The 23647-nt window shown below is 45.1% G+C and overlaps 2 protein-coding genes across 3 annotated transcripts in view; both read right to left on the reverse strand.

Moving 5' to 3' along the window:
* Positions 1-23647, reverse strand: part of LOC139579362 (C-type lectin domain family 4 member E-like) — a 295157-nt gene that overhangs the window by 232305 nt on the left and 39205 nt on the right. The gene's annotated exons all lie outside the window — the stretch shown is intronic.
* Positions 1740-23339, reverse strand: LOC139579330 (dual specificity testis-specific protein kinase 2-like). Its single transcript, XM_071407893.1, has 10 exons — positions 23121-23339; positions 21888-22566; positions 9234-9355; positions 8692-8740; positions 8184-8330; positions 7957-8039; positions 7180-7270; positions 6317-6400; positions 5451-5537; positions 1740-5260 (listed from the first exon to the last, which is right to left on the reverse strand). Exons 2-10 carry the CDS (start codon positions 22125-22127, stop codon positions 3950-3952), a joined length of 2214 nt encoding a protein of 737 aa, XP_071263994.1. The 5' UTR covers positions 22128-22566; positions 23121-23339; the 3' UTR covers positions 1740-3949.

Consider the following 23647-nt stretch of genomic DNA (forward strand, 5'->3'; position numbering starts at 1 on the left):
TTTCTATCCAAGCTGGAAGGGAGCGTGATGTCATGAAGGTTTGGGTGGCCTATATAGCACATTTGTGCATATATAAAAACAATCTATTGGTATCTGATAAGTATGCTGTTTAGCTTTGTGAAATGTTAGGCTTAACATGAGAAAATTAGTAAATAGGCCTACCAATAAACAGTTATCCATTAGCTAAAGCAAAGGTTAGCCCTGGCACAGCAGAAGGCCTATCATCGATTTAATAGGCATGTCCCAATTTCCGCACCATGGACAGTGGTCGGTAGGCCATATTACTAGTACATTGTTATTTTAGGGAGGGGGAGAAAGCCTTAAGCCAGTGTCTGTGACCTAGCAAAGTATTTTTTTAACAATGCAGATACAAACATGACATTTGTTACAGACATTCCTCAGACGTAATGAAAACAAGGGGATCCCATTTCAAGTGTAACCAGGAAGCAAGTTATTGTGTACAATCTAAATGGCTGCCGTAATAGCTGGTTTTTGATCAATAAAAACTGTTATAACAGATCAAATCCTGGTACAAACATTCCTCAGATTATATGAAAACATCCTAGAAGGGGTACTCATTTAAAAACGTACCAAAATGTCCGCCAACGGAGATGGCAATGAATCCATAGTCATATTTAAAACAGCTTCTGACGTAACATTTCCACACAAAATGACATCATGTCATGCAACAAACGTATTCCTTAAATTCTGATTAGTGAAGAAAAAAAATACTTAGGGTCCTGGTTCACATAATGCAGGACCGGCACCTGAACGAATCAGATGGACAGCCATTTGATTTCCATGAAGGGGCACCTTTTTTCCCCACGGGACCTCCTTTGTGTTTTAAATGGGTTTTATAGTAAAAACATGTCATTTAACTCTGAACATGTATTCCCTTATAATGTGGAATGAACACAGCAAGTCATGATGTTTTCATCTGATTGTCAAACAAATCACTTAAAAAAGTACAGTAGGTTACCTTCACACGTTTGTCGCTCGCTTGGATGCTTTATCTGAGTTTGATGCGTGTTTCTGTCGGCACACGTTTGTCAAATAAATAGATTTCATTTGGATGGTCAAGGAGGTGGGGCGGGCCAGACCCCATAAGGCCTGCCCATAACTCCGAGCCTGAGTGCATGACATTCCAGCATCCTGGCATCGATACAACCAAGAACAGAGAACACTTTTACTGCCACACATCAGGAGTTCTCTGCAAGCTTGGTCAGCCTCTGGTAAGAGTGTCATCAAAGGTGTCCAGGAATCAACTGGTTTAGTCCGTCCAGTACTTTCTGGTGAAAGTGCCGATTGGATGGTTTTCAGACTTGTTGATGAAATGCCTGTTTGGTACAGTGCTCTGTTTGAATGTTTGCAGCAGTACAGACTGTGATGTTCTCCATCTAGATTGACCTATTAGAGAAGAGCTTCTTCCTCAGATCATTGACACAATCTAGGCTGGTTGTCTCGTCATAGAGAACACAGGTATCTCTCAAACAATGTGAAAGTGGACAAATCCAGATCATGATGTTGAAATGGTTCAGCTGCCATGGAATCAAGGCATCAGTCACCTCTGGGCATTTCCATGTAAAAGGACCCATGAGCACCAACGTGAAGTTCATAGGATATAAAATAAATGGTGCTTAAATAAATTCAGTAGTTCTAAACCTGCCACTGCCTCCTGCCTACTCCGCTCTACACTAGTGACAAGGTGCTTCAACAAAGTACTGAGTAAAGAGTCTGAATACTTATGTAAATGTGCTATCAGTTTATTTTTTATACATTTTCAAAAATGTAAAAAAAACAGTTTTTGCTTTGTCATTATGGAGTGTTGTGTGTACAGTCAATTGATGGTGGAAAAAAACAATATCATCCATTTTAGAATAAGGCTGTAAAGTAACAAAATGTGGGGGAAAAATCAAGGGGTATGAACACTTTCTGAATGCACTGTATATACAGACACATAATGATGATACTTACAGTAACAATGGTAATCAGAAGAGCCTTGAATGTAGAGGAAGGCTTCTAGTAGAAACAGAGGCCCTGTCCAGATACAACCCCTAACTAGCCCCTTCCTATAGGCCCTGGTGGAGGTCTGAGAGGATTGGACAGGTTTAAGCAATATGGTGAAATTCCACCTATCAGAGGGCAAGGTGGAGCTATCACTATATTGATTCATCCTATCAAGTCCTCTCAGAGCTCTACAAGTGTCTAGAGGGGAAGGATTGTTTCCGGAAAGGAACAGACACATATTTACATAATAATAAATTATTATTCCAACTAGCAACAGACCAACCAACATCCCAGCCAGCAGAAGGGTTTACTAGTTAGCTACATACATGATTTCATAAATAATGTTTTAATCAACAAGATTCTCAGCTTTAAAAAAGAAAGTGCATTACACTCCATGACTCGGTCGTTCCATGGACATATGGGTCGGTGTTCACACCATTGTCATTATGACATCATCAATATGGGACAGAACAGTGGAATTCTTTAGAAGGATGCACACAGTTGTCCAGACTCTGTAAGTCATGATGTTTAAACAGTGAAGTAATAAAGAGACTCTCTGGCCAGTACAGTTGAGGGAGACCGGCTACGTCCCAATACACCGGTTTATGTTTCCTCCTCTTCCTTTCCTACAGATCACTAGCTGGATTAACTGGTTAAAACTGGTTATGAATGTTAATAGCTATAGCCATATAGTCATAAACCTTTTAAAGTCCCTCATATCAGTTGAAATGATATGAATATGGCTGAGACTTTTTACTGACTAAGTGACCCGACTAGGAAAAACCTCCAGGTCTATAACTAAAGCCTGGATTTTTCCCTGGTCTGGTCATGTATGGCTTCTCCTAGAAGGAAAGAGTTATGAGGAAAGGAAGAGACACAGCCTGAGCCACAATGGCCTGGTGTGCCTGGGTCCTCCAGGCCAGCAGAGGGAGACATGACCATGGGCCCTGGTCAAAAGTAGTGCACTATATAGGGAATAGGGTGCCATTTCAAATACAGTCAGTCAACCTCAACAGGTACGGAACAAGCAGCCCTATGAAATCAAGAGTGGAGTGATTCTCATCAATAGTGTCAAAAAACATTATAGTAAAGATTATGTACACCTCACTAACTTTATATTAAATTATTACACAAACCACTAACATTTCAAAACAGACATCAGGGGACAAACCTTAGTCATTCAGTCACACACACACACGCGCTTTCTCTCCCTCTGACACACATACACAGAACTTAGAGTGAAATAATCAGTACAATACGTAAATAAGCTAGGAGAATTGCTTTTCATGCTGTTTCAAAGTTACACAAGCTGTTAACACACATACACACACTGAGAGGATACCTGGATCATAGTGGGTTATGGGAAGAACACTGAGGTTTGAGGGAAGAAGAAGCACCTGTTTGAATTCAATACAAATCTCAAGCACCACCCAGACTAGTGAAGAATCATTAGTAGGAATCAAATAGAAAGATTCAAAGTGTAGAAAGTGAGTGAACAAACCAGCGACACACTGCAGTTATCAAATGGCTCCAGGTCAACAACCAATATATAAGATCTCACATCAATAACCCACTTCTGGTTCCCTATTCTGCTTCTCCCTTGTTACTCCCAATACAACCACCAGTGTCCCCACCACCTACTCAATCACACACACACATACGAGAAGAAATGTATGAATTCACACACACACACACACACACACACACACACACACACACACACACACACACACACACACACACACACACACACACACACACACACACACACACACACACTGTTCATCCACTTCAGGTAGCAGTAGTAATCATCAACATTATCAGTTCCTAATAGTAATAATAAATAGTAATAGCGACAATAAACAGAACCAGTCAAAGTCTCAGTAATGTCACTGGTGTTGATGTTGTTGTTGGTCAGTCAGCCCACTAGGGGGAGCCCTTCCTAAGACTGTGCCTCCGGTAGGGGCAGACCAGGAACGCAAGGTGTGCTCGGAGGAGCGATACCGTTCACCCCGCAACAAAGCAGTCCGTTGGTTGCTGTGGCAGCTGAAGGGTCACTGATGCCCCCCCCGTTGAGGTTCCGGTAGGGTCGTCGGGGCGGAACGCGGCGAGGGGTCGGCACCCCCTTCAGGCACACGGATGGAAAGCTCAGACCAATCAGACAGCATCCCGGACAGGAAATTACCTCATCTTGTTCAGGGGCGGGGCCAGCAGGGGGGCCCGGGATTGCGGCACGGTAGCCACTAGCCCTCCAGCCAATCGGATGGCCGACGACCACCATCGCCGAGATGTTGTTGTTGTCCAGATGAGGGAGAGGAGGGAGGGAGGAAGGGGCATTGGAGACTGGCTGGCACCAGCCGTTAGGCTGCAGAAACAGGGAGGAAGAGGACGAGGCTGGGTGTAGTCTCCCTGGTGTAGGGACAGCGCCCTCTAGTGTGTCAGGAGACCTGCTGCAGTCCATAGGCTCCCCCAGAGAAAAAGCTTCCTCTTCTTCCTCTTCCAGAGACACCATGTCCAGAGGCAGCCCTGAATCATCTGACACGTCCTCCACCAGCTCTCCCTTCTCCTTCCTCTTTTCATCCTCCACCATCCCTCCCTTCTCCTTCCTCCTTTCATCCTCCACCATCCCTCCCTTCTCCTTCCTCTTTTCATCCTCCACCATCCCTCCCTTCTCCTTCCTCCTTTCATCCTTCACCATCCCACCCTTCTCCTTCCTCCTTTTATCCTCCACCTCCTCTACCCCCTCCTCTTCTTCCTCTTTCCCCAAGCGCTGCAGGTCGGGGTCCCGGAGGAGGGAGAGGGTTCGCCCCGGCTCGGGGGTGCAGGGGAGGGACTGGCAGCGTCGGGGGGGCCCGCGGAGTAAGAGGTTTCCCCTGAGGGGGGGAGAGGCGCAGGCTTCAGGCTGCTGGGGAAGGGTGAAGGTCAGGGAGATGACAGACTTGCTCGGGGTGTCGTAGAGCTTGATGCGGCCCCCGTTCAGGTCCTGCCGCAGGGAGAAGGGGTTGACCCGGGCCGGGGTGCCGAGTGGGGGCGTCGTTTGGGGAAGCATTTCAGACTGGCTCCGTGACAACTGCTGGTCGCCGGGGCGACAAAGGGAACTCCGTCGTCGGTAGGGGCTGATGTGGACGGTGGCGGGTTTTGAGGAGAGACAATCGCCCAGAGGGATGGCTGTCTTCCTCTCCTCCTCTCCTCTCTCCATCCCCTCCAGCAAGACCACTATCTCAGAGAATGAGGGACGTATCTTTGCATTCATCTGAGAAAGAGGGAGAAACAGAGTGAGGGGACCAGGAAGAGTGTAAACAGTGCCTACTTTTTGGAATGTATAGTTGGTTTTAGGTTGTCAACCTGTGCATGTACAGTAAGTATGTACACAGAGTCATGGATGCATGCAATTATTATGAAGTCAGTCAATCTGTCAGGCTGTCAGTCTGTCTGTAACTTACATTGCAGCAGAGGACTGCAAGGTTGAGGAATGGTGTTGGACAGTCACCAATCAGGTTCTCAAAGGCATCTACATCGAGGCCAAAGTCCTACACACACAGAGGATCATCATCATCATCTTTTAATGTAGCCGACTAGCTGTCAATCAGTTTGTCTGACTAGGTTTAAACAACATGTTGTAGTTCACCATAATATCCACTAGATGGAGACATATACTGTGATAGAGTTCTACTCATTAAAGTGGAACTGACGGCATTTTAGCAACATGAAATCTCATTCAAATCTGTTCATATAGACCCCCCAGGAAGAAAATTACATTAAAAAAAAAAAAAAAAAAATATGACAAGCGAGCACTTAGATAGTCATTTTCACATTGTCATAAATTCTTAGAATATTTGGGAATTACACACTGTATACTAAGTAAGGCAATTGTGAAAATTCTATAGCAATATAGAGTGGAAAAGCAGCCTTGCGTTTGGACAATTAATAGGCACTAATTAATCGGCCATACCGATTAATCGGTCGACCTCTAGTCGTTACAGTAGTGAAAACACTGTCAGTTCCACTTTAAACCTCACATGCAGCTGGAACTGCTGCCCTGTACTGCAGTGATTAAATATCCAAGTCTTCCACTGCAGTTACATGTGATACTGTGCAATAAGGACAAGGAGGGCACTTCTTTTCTGGGTCAAAGTGGAAAAAAGTGGTGTAGAAAGGGTTGGATTAAGGGTTTTACACTGTCAGTTTGTTGTGTGATAGTATGAAACCATTAATTTAGGGTTGTGTGATCGTGTAAAAAGGAAAAGCACTGGTTAACCGCGTGCCTGTCATACACTGTGGGGTTGTGTGTGTGTGTGTGTGTGTGTACCTCAGTGCGAGGTAGGAAGTCCGGATCAGCCTCTATCCGGGCGATGATCTCACACAGGATGATTCCATAGGCAAACACATCCACCTAGGGGTCAGAGTCAGCCAATCACATCTAATCAATAACATTTCACTTGAAATATTCACAATAATACACCTTGAAAGAGTCTGGTCATTTGCTAGCAACATACATATTAGCAAGACCCACTAGACACATCCAGAATAACACAGCAGGGACATGGAACAGTTGTCCTTACAGATTGTTTTATAGCATAGTGTTATTGCATTATATTACTGTGTTTGCTTCGTCTAATTATGCACCCGGACCAGTGAGATAACAGCCAGGAAACAGTTGACTACTGTCAAAGATTTGTATAACTTAACTAAGATAGACCACAGCCTGTCCTTTCCAATGGAAACAAATGAGCCATAGTGGGCAGAACAAGCAAGGAGGTGGGCAGAGCCAAGCACGAGCTAGCGAGATCCCATTGGCTCGTTCTACCATGCATTTGCATATTTTCATTAGGTAACGCCTACTCTGTAGTGCACGTGTGCAATAACTCAATTCGCCTTTGCACTCCTTCTAAACAACACAACTCTGGCAAAGGGTTACAAAGTTACAAAACTTTGTCCACTCTTTTCGTAACAGATTGCAGCTGTGGGAACAGAAAAGTATTGAGATCAAATGTTTCATCGATGAGTAAATTAGCAGAATGTCGGCCAAAATTCATCTTCTTCCACTGCCGTCCTCTGGGCTTCCTCTCATCACCATATTTGGTAGTGACTGGAAACGCCAACCGGATGCTTCACATTTATACATCCGGTGAAATATCTGTCTCATTGTTCTATCTGTGCTTCTGTTAGTACCTTTTCATCATAGATCTCTCCTCTCAGCACCTCCGGGGCCATCCAGTAGGGGGAGCCCACCACGGCCAGAGGCTGCTTATCAGCCCCGTCACTGGAGGAGAGGAAAATAACACATTCATATAGAACACATTTATTTTTCAGGAGAGAAAAACAGAATAGAATGTACAACGCATTTAACTAACTCATCTAGACTGTTGGCTATATGTGCATTCCTGAGTGGAGTATGGGGAGACAGTCATATAGTCTTCCTGTAATCTGGAGAACTTTCTCACAGCACTAACCTGTAGTCTGGAATCTTCTCACAGCACTAACCTGTAGTCTGGAATCTTCTCACAGCACTAACCTGTAGTCTGGAATCTTCTCACAGCACTAACCTGTAGTCTGGAATCTTCTCACAGCACTAACCTGTAGTCTGGAATCTTCTCACAGCACTAACCTGTAGTCTGGAATCTTCTCACAGCACTAACCTGTAGTCTGGAATCTTCTCACAGAACTAACCTGTAGTCTGGAATCTTCTCACAGCACTAACCTGTAGTCTGGAATCTTCTCACAGCACTAACCTGTAGTCTGGAATCTTCTCACAGCACTAACCTGTAGTCTGGAATCTTCTCACAGCACTAACCTGTAGTCTGGAATCTTCTCACAGTACTAACCTGTAGTCTGGAATCTTCTCACAGCACTAACCTGTAGTCTGGAATCTTCTCACAGTACTAACCTGTAGTCTGGAATCTTCTCACAGCGCTAACTTGTAGTCTGGAATCTTCTCACACCACTAACCTGTAGTCTGGAATCTTCTCTGCCAGACCAAAGTCTCCCACTACTGCAGTGAACACACCATTCTCACAGCGCACCAGACAGTTCTATGAGAGAGAGAGGAGAGAGAGCGGGGAGAGAGGGCATATGAGTGTGTGTGAGAGTCAGTGAGAGATGAAATTAACAATTAATGCAAGATGAAGTGAAGGGAGGTGTGTCTGTCTGGTCCCCTGTATGCTCCTATCTCCTACCTTGGAGGTGAGGTCTCTGTGGAAGATGCCCTTGCTGTGGAGGTACTGCAGGCCGCAGGAGATGTCCTGAGACAGACCCATCCTCACTGACCACGACAGATACCGGTCACTGTCCAGCAGCTGCTCCAGGTTACCCCCGTTGATGTACTGAAGGTAACCATGACAACAGCACACACACACAGTTCATGAGATTGAGTCCATTCCAGACACACAGATTCTGTGCATGCCTATACATATTACATGATCATTAACCCTACACTAAATGGATGTGGTTCCTGAGACATTAAACATTTCCATAGGCACTGTCATGATCTAGTATTCTGTAGAGACCTTAGCCTATGTTCTTTACAGGCCTGTGTAGAATTTAATGTAAATGGAATGCAGCCCTTATCTTCACTACTTTTTATGGCACATGTATACAGCCTATTCTGTTACCATGGACACTATTGTCTCTGGAAGATAAAATGCAAGGATTCCCTCCAGGGAGACAGAATCAGGATGAGTTTACCTCAGTTAGAGCATGGAGTTGGCCCTCGTGTACACACACTCCCAGGAACCTGAGCAGAGGGAGAGGGAAAGCATTCAAAATACACTGAAAACATAAAAAATATATCATCTATTCAGCTAAAAACAACTATGTGATTTCAAACCTAGTTGACAGAGGTTTCAATGATTCCAATAATGTCTTAACATTTGAAGAGAGTTTGTGTGTGTCTGTCCTCTGTCTGATAATGGTTGCACCATTTTACTAGCTAGTTTTCTGCCTGTCCGTCTTTCCAGATTACATTTTTATTTTTTTAATTGACACAAGTTGTGTCTTTTCCCTTGGGTGGTGCTGTTGAGAGTTGACGCAAGTTCTACCCACAGCAAAGGTAGGCTACTACAGACACAAAACAACCACAAAGATTATAAAAACTAACCCCTTCCATCTGTGACAACAACACAGTGCTACTACTAAATGGTCTGAGTGAGGGTGACAGAGCAGCAAGTGTGTACATTGTGCATGCAGTGTGTGTGTGTGTGTGTGTGTGTGTCTAGCTCTAGACATACCCGAGTATATTGGGGTGGCAGAGCCGGTTCATGAGCTGGACCTCCCTGAGCATGTTGGCCTTGTTGCTGGCCAGAGTGTTCATCTTTAGGGCCATCACCTGGCCTGTGATCCTGTGCTGCACCTGCAGGGGGAGACAGAGAGCAGCACTGCTTCAGACAACCATAGAGATTATTATTAAAATTAAAATATTTAACCTTTATTAAACTAGATAAGTCAGTTAAGAACAAATTCTTATTTACAATGGCGGCCTACACCGGCCAAACCCGGACGACGCTGGACCAACTGTGCACCGCCCTATGGGACTCCCAATCACGGACGGTTGTGATACAGCCTACATTCGAACCAGGGTGTCTGTAGTGACGCCTCAAGCACTGAGACCGCTGCGCCACTAGGGAGCCCCTAGTGGCGCAGCTTAGGGTTTGAGGAGGGCAAGCTGATCCTAGATCTGTGCTTAGGGTTTGAGGAGCGCAAGCTGAGATGGGGTGAAAGAGAGGACTGGGTGGTATCACTAGAGACAACCATAGAGATGAGGTGAGAGAGAGGACTGGGTGGTATTCACTAGAGACAACCATAGAGATGAGGTGAGAGAGAGGACTGGGTGGTATTCACTAGAGACAACCATAGAGATGGTGAGAGAGGACTGGGTGGTATTCACTAGAGACAACCATAGAGATGGTGAGAGAGAGGACTGGGTGGTATTCACTAGAGACAACCATAGAGATGGTGAGAGAGAGGACTGGGTGGTATTCACTAGAGATAACCATAGAGATGAGGTGAGAGAGAGGACTGGGTGGTATTCACTAGAGACAACCATAGAGATGAGGTGAGAGAGAGGACTGGGTGGTATTCACTAGAGACAACCATAGAGATGAGGTGAGAGAGAGGACTGGGTGGTATTCACTAGAGACAACCATAGAGATGAGGTGAAAGAGAGGACTGGGTGGTATTCACTAGAGACAACCATAGAGATGAGGTGAGAGAGGACTGGTTGGTATTCACTAGAGACAACCATAGAGATGAATGAGAGAGAGGACTGGTTGGTATTCACTAGAGACAACCATAGAGATGAATGAGAGAGAGGACTGGTTGGTATTCACTAGAGACAACCATAGAGATGAGGTGAGAGAGAGGACTGGGTGGTATTCACTAGAGACAACCATAGAGATGAGGTGAGAGAGAGGACTGGGTGGTATTCACTAGAGACAACCATAGAGATGAGGTGAGAGAGAGGACTGGGTGGTATTCACTAGAGACAACCATAGAGATGAGGTGAGAGAGAGGACTGGGTGGTATTCACTAGAGACAACCATAGAGATGAATGAGAGAGAGGACTGGGTGGTATTCACTAGAGACAACCATAGAGATGAATGAGAGAGAGGACTGGGTGGTATTCACTAGAAACAACCATAGAGATGGTGAGAGAGAGGACTGGTTGGTATTCACTAGAGACAACCATAGAGATGAGGTGAGAGAGAGGACTGGGTGGTATTCACTAGAGACAACCATAGAGATGGTGAGAGAGAGGACTGGGTGGTATTCACTAGAGACAACCATAGAGATGAGGTGAGAGAGAGGACTGGGTGGTATTCACTAGAGACAACCATAGAGATGGTGAGAGAGAGGACTGGGTGGTATTCACTAGAGACAACCATATTTCACTAGAAACTAAATGGCAGAAAGTGGACTGAAACAGGGAGGGACTAACTTGAACTTGGCATTATGAACAGTATATGAATAGAAGGTGTGTACAGCAGTAGTTATATAGGATGAGTCTTGACTGGAATACAGTATATAAAGGGGGTAAAACAGTATGGAAACATTATCAAAGTGACCAATGTAAAGCCACCAGTGCAGTCTGTAAGGTGCAGGGTAGAGTACCGGATGGTAGCCGGCTAGTAACAGTGACTGAAGTTCAGGGCAGGGTACTGGGCAGAGACCGGCTAGTAACAGTGACTAAAGTTCAGGGCAGGGTACTGGGCAGAGACCGGCTAGTGGAGATTATTTAACAGTCTGATGGCCTAGCTTTGAAGCACCTGTACTGTCTCCACCTTCTAGATGGAAGCGGGGTGAACAGGACGTGGCTCAGATGGCTGAGGTCCTTGATGATGTTCATGGCCTTCCTGTGACACCGGTGCTGTAGATGTCCTGGAGGGCGGGCAGTGTGTCTTCTTCACCACGCTGTCTATGTGAAGGGACCATTTTTTTTATATGTCTTTAAAATAAAAAAAAGCAATGTAAATCTTTTTTTATTTTTCCTTTTTATTTTTTTTATTTTGTGGTATCCAAATTGGTAGTTAGTCTTGTCCCATTGCTGCAGCTCACGTACGGACTCGGGAGAGGCGAAGGTCGAGAGCCGTGTGTCCTCTGAAACACAACCCAGCTGCACAACTTCTTGACACAACACTCGCTTAACCTGGAGGCCAGCCGCACCAATGTGTCGGAGGAAACACTGTACACTTGGCGACCGTGTCAGTGTGCATTGCGCCCGGCAAGCCACACTAATCGCTAGTGCGCGATGGGGCAAGAACATCCCTGCCGGCCAAACCTTCCCCTAACCCGGGCGTCGCTGGGCCAAATGGATCTCCCGGTCGCGGCCGGCAACTACAGAGCCTGGACTCTAACCAGGATCTCTAGTGGCACAGTTAGCACTGTGCTGCAGTGCCTTGGCCTCCCGAGTGGTGCGGTTGTCTAAGGGACCATTCTTAAGGCTGTCAGTGATGTGCACACCGAGGATCTTGAAGCTTTTGACCCTCTCCACTGTGGCCCTGTCGATGTGGATGGGGGCCTGCTCACTCTGCTGTCTCCTGAAGTCCACGATCAGCATTTTGTTGATGTTGAGGGAGAGGATATTTTCTTGGCACCACTCGCATCTCCTCCCTGTAGGCTGTCTCATCATCGTTGGTAATCAGGCTTACCTCTGTAGCGTCGTCAGCAAACTTGATGATTGAGTTGAAGACTTGTATGGCCACACAGTCATAGGTGAACAGAGAGTATAGAAGGGGGCTGACCAAACACCCCTGTGTGGCCACCGTGTTGAGGATCAGCGTGGCAGAGGTGTTGTAGCCCATCTATACCACTTGGGGTCGGCCTGTCAGGAAGTCCAGGGCTCAGTTACACCGGGAGGGGCTGAGACCCAGGGCCCAGTTGCACCGGGAGGGGCTGAGACCCAGGGCCCAGTTGCACCGGGAGGGGCTGAGACCCAGGGCCCAGTTGCACCGGGAGGGGCTGAGACCCAGGGCCCAGTTGCACCGGGAGGGGCTGAGACCCAGGGCCCAGTTGCACCGGGAGGGGCTGAGACCCAGGGCCCAGTTGCACCGGGAGGGGCTGAGACCCAGGGCCCAGTTGCACCGGGAGGGGCTGAGACCCAGGGCCCAGTTGCACCGGGAGGGGCTGAGACCCAGGGCCCAGTTGCACCGGGAGGGGCTGAGACCCAGGGCCCAGTTGCACCGGGAGGGGCTGAGACCCAGGGCCCAGTTGCCTGTGTGGCCACCGTGTTGAGGATCAGCGTGGCAGAGGTGTTGTAGCCCATCTATACCACTTGGGGTCGGCCTGTCAGGAAGTCCAGGGCTCAGTTACACCGGGAGGGGCTGAGACCCAGGGCCCAGTTGCACCGGGAGGGGCTGAGACCCAGGGCCCAGTTGCACCGGGAGGGGCTGAGACCCAGGGCCCAGTTGCACCGGGAGGGGCTGAGACCCAGGGCCCTCAGCTTAGTGATGAGCTTGGAGGTACTATGGTATTCTTACATATGGTATTCTTACATACAGTTGAAGTCAGAAGTTTACAGACACTTTAGCCAAATACATTTCAACTCAGTTTTTCACAAATCCTGACATTTAAATCGTAGTAAAAATTCCCTGTCTTAGGTCAGTTAGGATCACCACTTTATTTTAAGAATGTGAAATGTCAGAATAATAGTAGAGAGAAATATTTATTTCAGCTTTTATATCTTTCATCACATTCCCAGTGGGTCAAAAAGTTTACATACACTCAATTAGTATTTGTTAGCATTGCTTTTAAATTGTTTAACTTGGGTCAAACGTTTCAGGTAGCCTTCCACAACCTTCCCACAATAAGTTGGGTGAAATTTGGCCCATTCCTCCTGACAGAGGCCATTTTGCCACAACTTTGGAAGTATGCTTTGGGTCATTGTCCATTTGGAAGACCCATTTGTGACCAAGCTTTAACTTCCTGACTGATGTCTTGAGATGTTGCTTCAATATATCCACATAATTATCCTCCTCATGATGCCATCTATTTAGTGAAGTGCACCAGTCCCTCCTGCAGTAAAGCACCCCCACAACATGATGCTGCCACCCCCGTGCTTCACGGTTGGGATGGTGTTCTTCGGCTTGCAAGCCTCCCCCTTTTTCCTCCAAACATAACAATGGTCTATATGGCCAAATAGTTAAATTTTTGTTTCATCAGACCAGAGGACATTTCTCCAAAAAGTACGATCTTTGTCCCCATGTGCAGTTGCAAACCGTAGTCTGGCTTTTTTATGGCGGTTTTGGAGCAGTGGCTTCTTCCTTGCTGAGCAGCCTTTCAGGTTATGTCGATATAGGACTCGTTTTACTGTGGATATAGATACTTTTGTACCTGTTTCCTCCAGCATCTTCACAAGGTCCTTTGCTGTTGTTCTTGGATTGATTTGCACTTTTCGCACCAAAGTACGTTAATCTCTAGGAGACATAACGTGTCTCCTTCCTGAACGGTATGACGGCTGCGTGGTCCCATGGTGTTTATACTTGCGTACTATTGTTTGTACAGATGAACGTGGTACCTTCAGGCGTTTGGAAATTGCTCCCAAAGATGAGCCAGACTTGTGGAGGTCTACAATTTTTCTTCTGAAGTCTTGGCTGATTTCTTTATATTTTTCCATGGTCAAGCAAAGAGGCACTGATTTTGAAGGTAGGCCTTGAAATACATCCACAGGCACACCTCCAATTGACTCAAATGATGTCAATTAGCCTATCAGAAGCTTCTAAAGCCATTACATAATTTTCTGGAATTTTCCAAGCTGTTTAAAGGCACAGTCAACTTACTGAATGTAAACTTCTGACCCACTGGAATTGTGATACAGGGAATTATAAGTGAAATAATCTGTCTGTAAACAATTGTTGGAAAAATTACTTGTGTCATGCACAAAGTAGATGTCCTAACTGACTTGGAAAAACTATAGTTTGTTAACAACAAATTTGAGTGTATTTAAACTTTCGACTTCAACTGTAGGTATTTCTCTTGTCCAGGTGGGATAGGAACACAAACTATGATGAAGTTGCTCCTTCCTATAAAGATCTAAGATCAGTTTAGAATCCTCCCCCTTAATGGTCTAGAGAGTTTGAGGAGGGTAAGCTGATCCTAGATCTGTGCTTAGGGCTATGGAAACGTCTACCTGAAGGTGAGGGGACACGGTTAATAGTAGATCTGGTATTGTGTGTGTGTAAGAGGGACAGAGAGAAGGTGGATGTGTTAATTGCCATTAGTGTGTAAGTGGTGTTTATGTACTAGCATGTGACATGCGTTATGGTCAATGATTGGTTGTAGACCTATGTGTGGCTTTTTGCTTGTGTCTGGACCTATCAGACTGTGTGTGTGTGTGTGTGTGTGTGTGTGTGTGTGGGGGGGGGGGGGTTAGGTTTAGGGTTACAGGTTAAGGTTCTGGAAAATAGGATTGTGAATGTAAATTAATTATAGGTCCCCATGAGGATAGAAGAGCATATCGTGTTTGTATTTAATAGCCGCTCCGCACTAATAGGCTTTCTGTATTTCCCATCACCCCTCTTGATCTGCACAAATCCAGGGTACCGTCACTGTGACATCACAACATAGACAAGACAGTCTCAGCCTCTTAAAACAGACACAGGGACACACACTACAGTACACACACCCTCCAAACACACACCCTTAAACACTTTCAAGCAAAACCACACCAGTCAACTCTTAAAATGTAAACTAATTGGTTGTGGGACTAAAACATTGGCTGTAAAACTATTTCCATTGCAAAGACCAATGCAAAACAGTGTCAGCTTTAGTATCATTGACCTGTATTCTAATCAATCAGGATCATGCAGGGTGAATGAGGCAAGAACAGGATGTTGACAAACTAATCAAATGATTGGTGAATATTAACTATTGATGGCATGAGCGTTGTGTCATTGATCGAGAGAGAGAGAGATGGGGATTAAATCTGGGGCCTAATGTAAATGAAATGGCAAGTTGAGAATCAGGTCTAGTGAACAGAACCAGGTCTAGTGAACAGAATCAGGTCTAGTGAACAGAATCAGGTCTAGTGAACAGAACCAGGTATAGTGAACAGAATCAGGTCTAGTGAACAGCATCAGGTCTAGTGAACAGCATCAGGTCTAGTGAACAGCATCAGGTCTAGTGAACAGCATCAGGTCTAGTGAACAGCATCAGGTCTAGTGAACAGAACCAGGTCTAGTGAACAGAATCAGGTCTAGTGAACAGAATCAGGTCTAGTGAACAGAATCAGGTCTAGTGAACAGAACCAGGTCTAGTGAACAGTATCAGGTCTAGTGAACAGAACCAGGTCTAGTGAACAGAATCAGGTCTAGTGAACAGAATCAGGTCTAGTGAACAGCATCAGGTCTAGTGAACAGTATCAGGTCTAGTGAACAGTATCAGGTCTAGTGAACAGAATCAGGTCTAGTGAACAGCATCAGGTCTAGTGAACAGAACCAGGTCTAGTGAACAGAACCAGGTCTAGTGAACAGCATTAAACATAGTATTCCTCCCCAATATCCCCCCATTCCAGTCCCTGCATAGTGCTCTACTTCCTGCTGAAAGAAGTCAACGACCACAACATGCTAATCCACCAAGACTGTTTCCACTGCCGCTTTCCTATTGAGCCTCAGGGACAAACTAAAGGGACGCGGCTGACCAGCAAACCAATGTTGATTGGTTAAAATGAAGGTTAAGATAGGGTTAGGGGTTAAGTGTTTGGTTAAGGTTAGGAATAACATTCAGATGTTGGCTAGTTGGGCTGTCAATGGGGTGTTGGTCAGAGAAGTCCCTCTGTCTCTCTAGCATGCCTCAGTGGAGGGCGTAAACATTTGAACGAGCCAATCGTGTCAGCCTTGGTATATTTGAATTCTATTGTTGTTGATGTCTGTTATCAGGAAGTTGCACCACACTATGCATGAGGTCATAATATATATTTAACCTTTTAAATGTTTCATCTCCAAGTTCAGTTTTATGACTAACTGAATAAACACTTCCCACTCTGACAGCATGATGATAACACCCTTCAGAAGCAAAGTACAACCTTCACATACTGGGAGGTGCGCACACACACACACACACACACACACACACAGGCACAAACACACACAGGCACAAACGTGTACAAAATAAACACCCCCAGTTCCACCCATAGGGGATGTGACTAACTTATAGAGGAAGGAAATCAAGGCTCTTATCCAAGACAAACTGAAGTGTGCAAACAAATGAAAGGTTGGACTGTATTTGCAGACCCACCTAACTAGAGAGAGAGAGAGAGAGAGAGAGAGAGAGGGAGGTTCAGACCCACCTAACTAGAGAGAGAGGGAGGTTCAGACCCACCTAACTAGAGAGAGAGAGAGGGAGGTTCAGAGCTTAGAGAATGAAGAGCTAAAGATCATTAAGCACAATGGAATGTAGAACTGGCCAATATAGAAAACAAATGCTTTCAACAGAGGCAAATCACACACTGGGGCTCAGGAATCTAATGCTTTTAATACATGGTCATTTGACTGTTCTGCAGGCCTATATCAGCCTACGCAGATTTGTACATTGATGTTGTGTATCAGTAATGTACTGTATCTTGGCCCAGTGAACACATTGATGTTGTGTATCAGTAATGTACTGTATCTTGGCCCAGTGAACACATTGATGTTGTGTATCAGTAATGTACTGTACCTTGGCCCAGTGAACACATTGATGTTGTGTATCAGTAATGTACTGTATCTTGGCCCAGTGAACACATTGATGTTGTGTATCAGTAATGTACTGTACCTTGGCCCAGTGAACACATTGATGTTGTGTATCAGTAATGTACTGTATCTTGGCCCAGTGAACACATTGATGTTGTGTATCAGTAATGTACTGTATCTTGGCCCAGTGAACACATTGATGTTGTGTATCAGTAATGTACTGTACCTTGGCCCAGTGAACACATTGATGTTGTGTATCAGTAATGTACTGTACCTTGGCCCAGTGAACACATTGATGTTGTGTATCAGTAATGTACTGTATCTTGGCCCAGTGAACACATTGATGTTGTGTATCAGTAATGTACTGTATCTTGGCCCAGTGAACACATTGATGTTGTGTATCAGTAATGTACTGTACCTTGGCCCAGTGAACACATTGATGTTGTGTATCAGTAATGTACTGTATCTTGGCCCAGTGAACACATTGATGTTGTGTATCAGTAATGTACTGTATCTTGGCCCAGTGAACACATTGATGTTGTGTATCAGTAATGTACTGTACCTTGGCCCAGTGAACACATTGATGTTGTGTATCAGTAATGTACTGTACCTTGGCCCAGTGAACACATTGATGTTGTTTATCAGTAATGTACTGTACCTTGGCCCAGTGAACACATTGATGTTGTGTATCAGTAATGTAATGTATCTTGGCCCAGTGAACACATTGATGTTGTGTATCAGTTATGTAATGTATCTTGGCCCAGTGAACACTAGAGGTCGACCGATTAATCAGAAAGGCCGATTAATTAGCGCCGATTTCAAGTTTTCATAACAATCGGAAATCGGTATTTTTGGACACCGATTTGGCAATTTTTTTTTTTACATATTTATTTAACGAGGCAAGTCAGTTAAGAACACATTCTTATTTTCAATGACGGCCTAGGAACGGTGGGTTAACTGCCTTGTTCAGGGGCAGAACGACAGATTTTTACCTTGTCAGCTCAGGGATTCAATCTTGCAACCTTACAGTTAACTAGTCCAACACTCTAACCACCTGCCTCTCTTTGCACTCCACGAGGAGCCTGCCTGTTACGCGATTGCAGTAAGAAGACAAGGTAAGTCGCTAGCTAGCATTAAACGTATCTTATAAAAAACAATCAATCAATCATAATCACTAGTTAACTACACATGGTTGATGATATTACTAGTTTATCTAGCGTGTCCTGCGTTGCATATAATCGAAGCGGTCCGCATTTGCGAAAAAGGACTGTCGTTGCTCCAACGTGTACCTAACCATAAACATCAATGCCTTTCTTAAAATCAATACACAGAAGTATATATTTTTAAACCTGTATATTTAGCTAAAAGAAATCCAGGTTAGCAGGCAATATTAACCAGGTGAAATTGTGTCACTTCTCTTGCGTTCATTGCACGCAGAGTCAGGGTATATGCAACAGTTTGGGGCGCCTGGCTCGTTGCGAACTAATTTGCCATAATTTTACGTAATTATGACATAACATTGAAGGTTGTACAATGTAACAGGAATATTTAGATTTAGGGATGCCAACCGTTAGATAAAATACCGAACAGTTCCGTATTTCAATGAAATAATAAACGTTTTGTTTTCGAAATGATAGTTTCCGGATTCGACCATATTAATGACCTAAGGCCCGTATTTCTGTGTGTTATTATGTTATAATTAAGTCTATGATTTGATATTTGATAGAGCTCTCTGACTGAGCGGTGGTAGGCAGCAGCAGGCTCGTAAGCATTCATTCAAACAGCACTTTCGTGCGTTTTGCCAGCAGCTCTTCGCTGTGCTTCAAGCATTGCGCTGTTTATGACTTCAAGCCTATCAACTCCCGAGATTAGGCTGGTGTACCCGATGTGAAATGGCTAGCTAGTTAGCGGGGTGCGCACTAATAGCATTTCAAACGTCACTCACTCTGAGACTTGGAGTAGTTGTTCCCCTTGCTCTGCATGGGTAACGCTGCTTCGAGGGTGGCTGTTGTCGATGTGTTCCTGGTTCGAGCCCAGGTAGGGGCGAGGAGAGGGACGGAAGCTATACTCTTACACTGGCAATACTAAAGTACCTATAAGAACATCCAATAGTCAAAGGCATATGAAATACAAATGGTATAGAGAGAAATAGTCCTATAAATACTATAACTACAACCTAAAACCTCTTACCTTGGAATATTGAAGTCTCATGTTAAAAGGAACCACCAGCTTTCATATGTTCTCATGTTCTGAGCAAAGAACTTAAACGTTAGCTTTTTTACATGGCACATATTGCACTTTTACTTTCTTCTCCAACACTGCGTTTTTGCATTATTTAAACCAAATTGAACATGTTTCATTATTTATTTGAGGCTAAATTGATTTTATTGATGTATTATATTAGGTTAAAATAAGTGTTCATTCAGTATTGTTGTAATTGTCATTATTACAAATACATGTTTTAATTATTATATATATATATACATTTTTTAATTATTATATATATATATATATATATATATTTTTTTATTTTTATTTTTTATCGGCATCGGGTTTTTGGTACTCCAATAATCAGTATCTGTATCGGCTTTGAAAAATCATAAAATCGGTCGACCTCTAGTGAACACATTGACTGTCATGTTAATAGTCTGTGGTGGTGGTGGTGGGAGACGTAACGACATGGGCATTTATACAGCAGTCACTGACCTTGAGGTTTGAAAACAAACACACACAAGTCCCCACACACTGATGTGCTCACCATCACACCTTCAGTTCACAGTGAAGTTGTTCTAGTTTAAATTGAAGATGCACACACTGTAAACACACACACAGAAACACACACACAGGCTGTGAGGGACTGAGAGGTAATCAGCTTAGTGTGAGCAGTGAGCGCGACCTGTTCTCCTGTAATCACACAGTCCTCTCCTCCTCTCAGGCAGGGCAGGGGCACAGTACCACTGAGACACACACCTCTCTGGCAGGGCAGGGGCACAGTGCCACTGAGACACACACCTCTCTGGCAGGGCAGGGGCACAGTACCACTGAGACACACACCTCTCTGGCAGGGCAGGGGCACAGTACCACTGAGACACACACCTCTCTGGCAGGGCAGGGGCACAGTACCACTGAGACACACACCTCTCTGGCAGGGCAGGGGCACAGTACCACTGAGACACACACCTCTCTGGCAGGGCAGGGGCACAGTACCACTGAGACACACACCTCTCTGGCAGTGCAGGGGCACAGTACCACTGAGACACACACCTCCCTGGCAGGGCAGGGGCACAGTACCACTGAGACACACACCTCTCTGGCAGGGCAGGGGCACAGTACCACTGAGACACACACCTCTCTGGCAGGGCAGGGGCACAGTACCACTGAGACACACACCTCTCTGGCAGGGCAGGGGCACAGTACCACTGAGACACACACCTCCCTGGCAGGGCAGGGGCACAGTACCACTGAGACACACACCTCTCTGGCAGGGCAGGGGCACACCTGTTCCACCATGTCGAAACCTTTTGTTAGTGTATACTGAACCGGTCACTAAGAAGTAGGCTAGATCCCTGCCCAACAATGGACTAAAGAGTCTAACCTTACTCCTTATAGTCCAAGGACCTTTCATGTTCTGTTTAGAGGTGAATTGGCTCTGGCAGCCAAAACAGCCAAATAATCCATCTAAACATGAATCCATTCTCAGTTGTGGTACAGTTCTAGAAACGTGAAGCTCTCTACTTTCATTTCACATCAACATTACTTCACAAATGCAAAATACACACTGTTATATATACACTGTTTTTAACACAGTTGCAGCCGACAGTATTTTTCAGTGACACGTTTGTGGCGTCTGTTTTCCATTTACACAGGTGTTCGGAGACGCAGAGAGCTAATTAGCACAGGCAGTGCACTCAGTCTTCTGTCTGTTTTCGGTAAACAAGATATGGAGATATGTCCGTGTGGGAACCCTAACCGTATAAAATGTAGCTTTTTTTAGCATAGAAATGTGAGTTATAGATTTGTCATCGCATTGAGCGCAAGTCTAAAAAGCGGTAGATCTGTTCTATGTGTGCTATTTCTATGCTTCCCGTTCTTAAGTTTAGTTTTTGCGTATTTTACTTTGGGTTTTGAACACCAACTTCAAACAGCTGAATATACTATATTTTGGTGTTATTGAAAAGATATTTCACAGCGGTTTAGATGGTACAATGATTCTCTATCCTCGAGTGCTTTAATGTTCAGACCGAGCGGCGCGGCTCTTAACAAAACTCCCCCTACTGAAGATGCCTTCCTCCAATTACCTATGTGTAATGTAATGAAACGGAGAGTCATGAACAAGGGTTAGCTAGATCCTAGCAGCTGTACTAATGAGACGTGTCTCTCAGGGGGGTCATAGGGTGCTCTGTCATCTATACTGAGAATAACAAGGTTGTGATGTCTGCCGTCTACAGTCCTACACATATTTTCCTGTGTGTGACCTATAGACCTGTAAATTATGATGAACCTTGTGTAGCAAACTGGACTTGAGGAGGTGATGCCCTTGGTCAAAGAGTGGGCACACTACTACTTCCTGTGCCATCAAGGTTCAGACCTCATGGATCATGGCAGAAGTAGTAGTATGCTGCATATATATACAAGGAGCCTATACATAGTTTTTTAATCATTTCAATATAATATTATACAGTGGTGAATTAACTTTGTTAATAACTTGCATTGAAGACTCACCTTGAAGACCTCTGAGAAGAACCCTGACCCGATCTTCTCACATACGAAGTCATCGATGCGCGCCAGGCTGGAAACGGCGCTCCGCAGTGCCCGGTACGACGAGGGCCTGATCCGATTGGGCGCGTGAATACCGTGCAGCAGGGGCTCGGCAGCAACCTCAGCGTCGCTACTTTCTTCGTGCTCCATCACAGCGGCGCATTCACAGAGAGACACGTGCACGTTTAAAACGCAGTCCGGCATCCACGCGCGGTTCCCATCGCCTCGGAATGACAAATGTCCTCCCTCGTGCGAGGAGATTAATTGGTTGTTGAAACCCGGGTAGAGACCCCGTGTCGACTGTTAAGGTCCTGATAAATCAATTGGGAAAATGAATAGGCTTTCCCTTCTCATCACTAGATCAGCATCACCTCTTGTCTCCCTCTATTTCTACTCATTCAGTCCTCATGCGGAATCCAGCGTTCGGTGCGCGAGGAGGCTTGGTTCACTGCGTCATCCCGTTAACGGGTGATACAGGCACTGAGCGGTACCGTCCTCGCTGCTGACGGTGGAGGAGGGAGGCGGAGGTGCATGCAGCCGGTTGCTTCTCCTATAGCCAGCCTATCACAATGTCTCAGTCGATGCAGGCTCGTCCTGGCGGCGATGGAACCTATTGCTGCATGCAGAAAGACCACAGCTGTCACTGTCAGGGAGAGAAGGACGTCGTTTAAGAACAGCCTATTATAGTTTATAGTTCATGCAGGTCAAAGGGAAAACCTTCAACTATAGTCAGCCATTCCCCCTCTTGTTAATGTTTCTATCGCAATCTTTCAGCACCACCTCATTGCACTAGTTTATTCTGAATCTGATCGGCTACAATGAATCAACACTAGCTACATTGTATCCCTATCATTAATCCCGATCCCACGGGGTGTTTATAGGATCCAGTGTTGCTGTCGCTGTAGCAGACGGCCGCTACTAAAGCACCTTGTGTGGCGATAAGCCCTCAGCTACTCGCTCTTCTCCACTTGACAAATAGAGCTGGTGAATTAAGCTGACTGACATAAACAGCGAAAATAGAAATTGCTGCAAGACAGATCATCAACACAAAACGAGCTTGATTGCACTTTCCATCAGACACTGTAGTGTTAATAATGGAAGAGCTCGCTCAGAATACAACCGTAAATTCATTACCGGGGGATTTCTGCCTGGACGTTTGCTATAATGGCCGAATAAGCCGGATATCCAACGGTTTACCTGTTTTAGCAAAGCAGTATCGGATGATGTAGGAATTGTGTTGGCTTCTCGGTCAAAACAGTCACAATAAAATAATCGATCGTTACAATAACTGCAGATGGTCTGTCGACGGTAAATCTACCGTGGATTTAGATCCGTTTCTTCGTCTGATTCCCGGTTCCGTCGATCTCTCCACCATAATAATAATGTTCTCTTGAAGCGCTTCTGAACGAGCTCTCTGATTGGACGAGACACGAGGCGGGGCCTGAGAGAAAATAACGTGAAGCGGAAGTGTCACTGCAATGACACTTTTTTTCTTTCTAATATTGTATTATTCTGTTACACTGTTACACCGTTACACTGTGCCGCTGATGCTTTTACTGTACACGCTGGAACTTGAAGCAATGGTGCCCCTCGCTGAAAACCCTGATGATGAGCTCAAACTACTGCAGATATTCAAACATATGGTCAGGTTAAAGATTCTGGAAATAAATATGTTTCTAAGCAAATTCATACTCTTTTGACATTAAAGCAAGTAGCAGAATTTA

The sequence above is a fragment of the Salvelinus alpinus genome, chromosome 6, assembly GCF_045679555.1.
Source record: "Salvelinus alpinus chromosome 6, SLU_Salpinus.1, whole genome shotgun sequence".
NCBI lineage: Eukaryota > Metazoa > Chordata > Actinopteri > Salmoniformes > Salmonidae > Salvelinus > Salvelinus alpinus.

Coding starts and splice junctions, on each gene's coding strand:
- LOC139579330 (XM_071407893.1), bottom strand. CDS start 22,127: ATGCCGGACTGCGTTTTAAACGTGCACGTGTCTCTCTGTGAATGCGCC. Junction 9,356..21,887: donor TCTTCTCAGAGGTCTTCAAG/GTGAGTCTTCAA, acceptor CTCCCCCTGCAG/GTGCAGCACAGGATCACAGG. Junction 8,741..9,233: donor TGCCACCCCAATATACTCGG/GTATGTCTAGAG, acceptor CCCTCTGCTCAG/GTTCCTGGGAGTGTGTGTAC.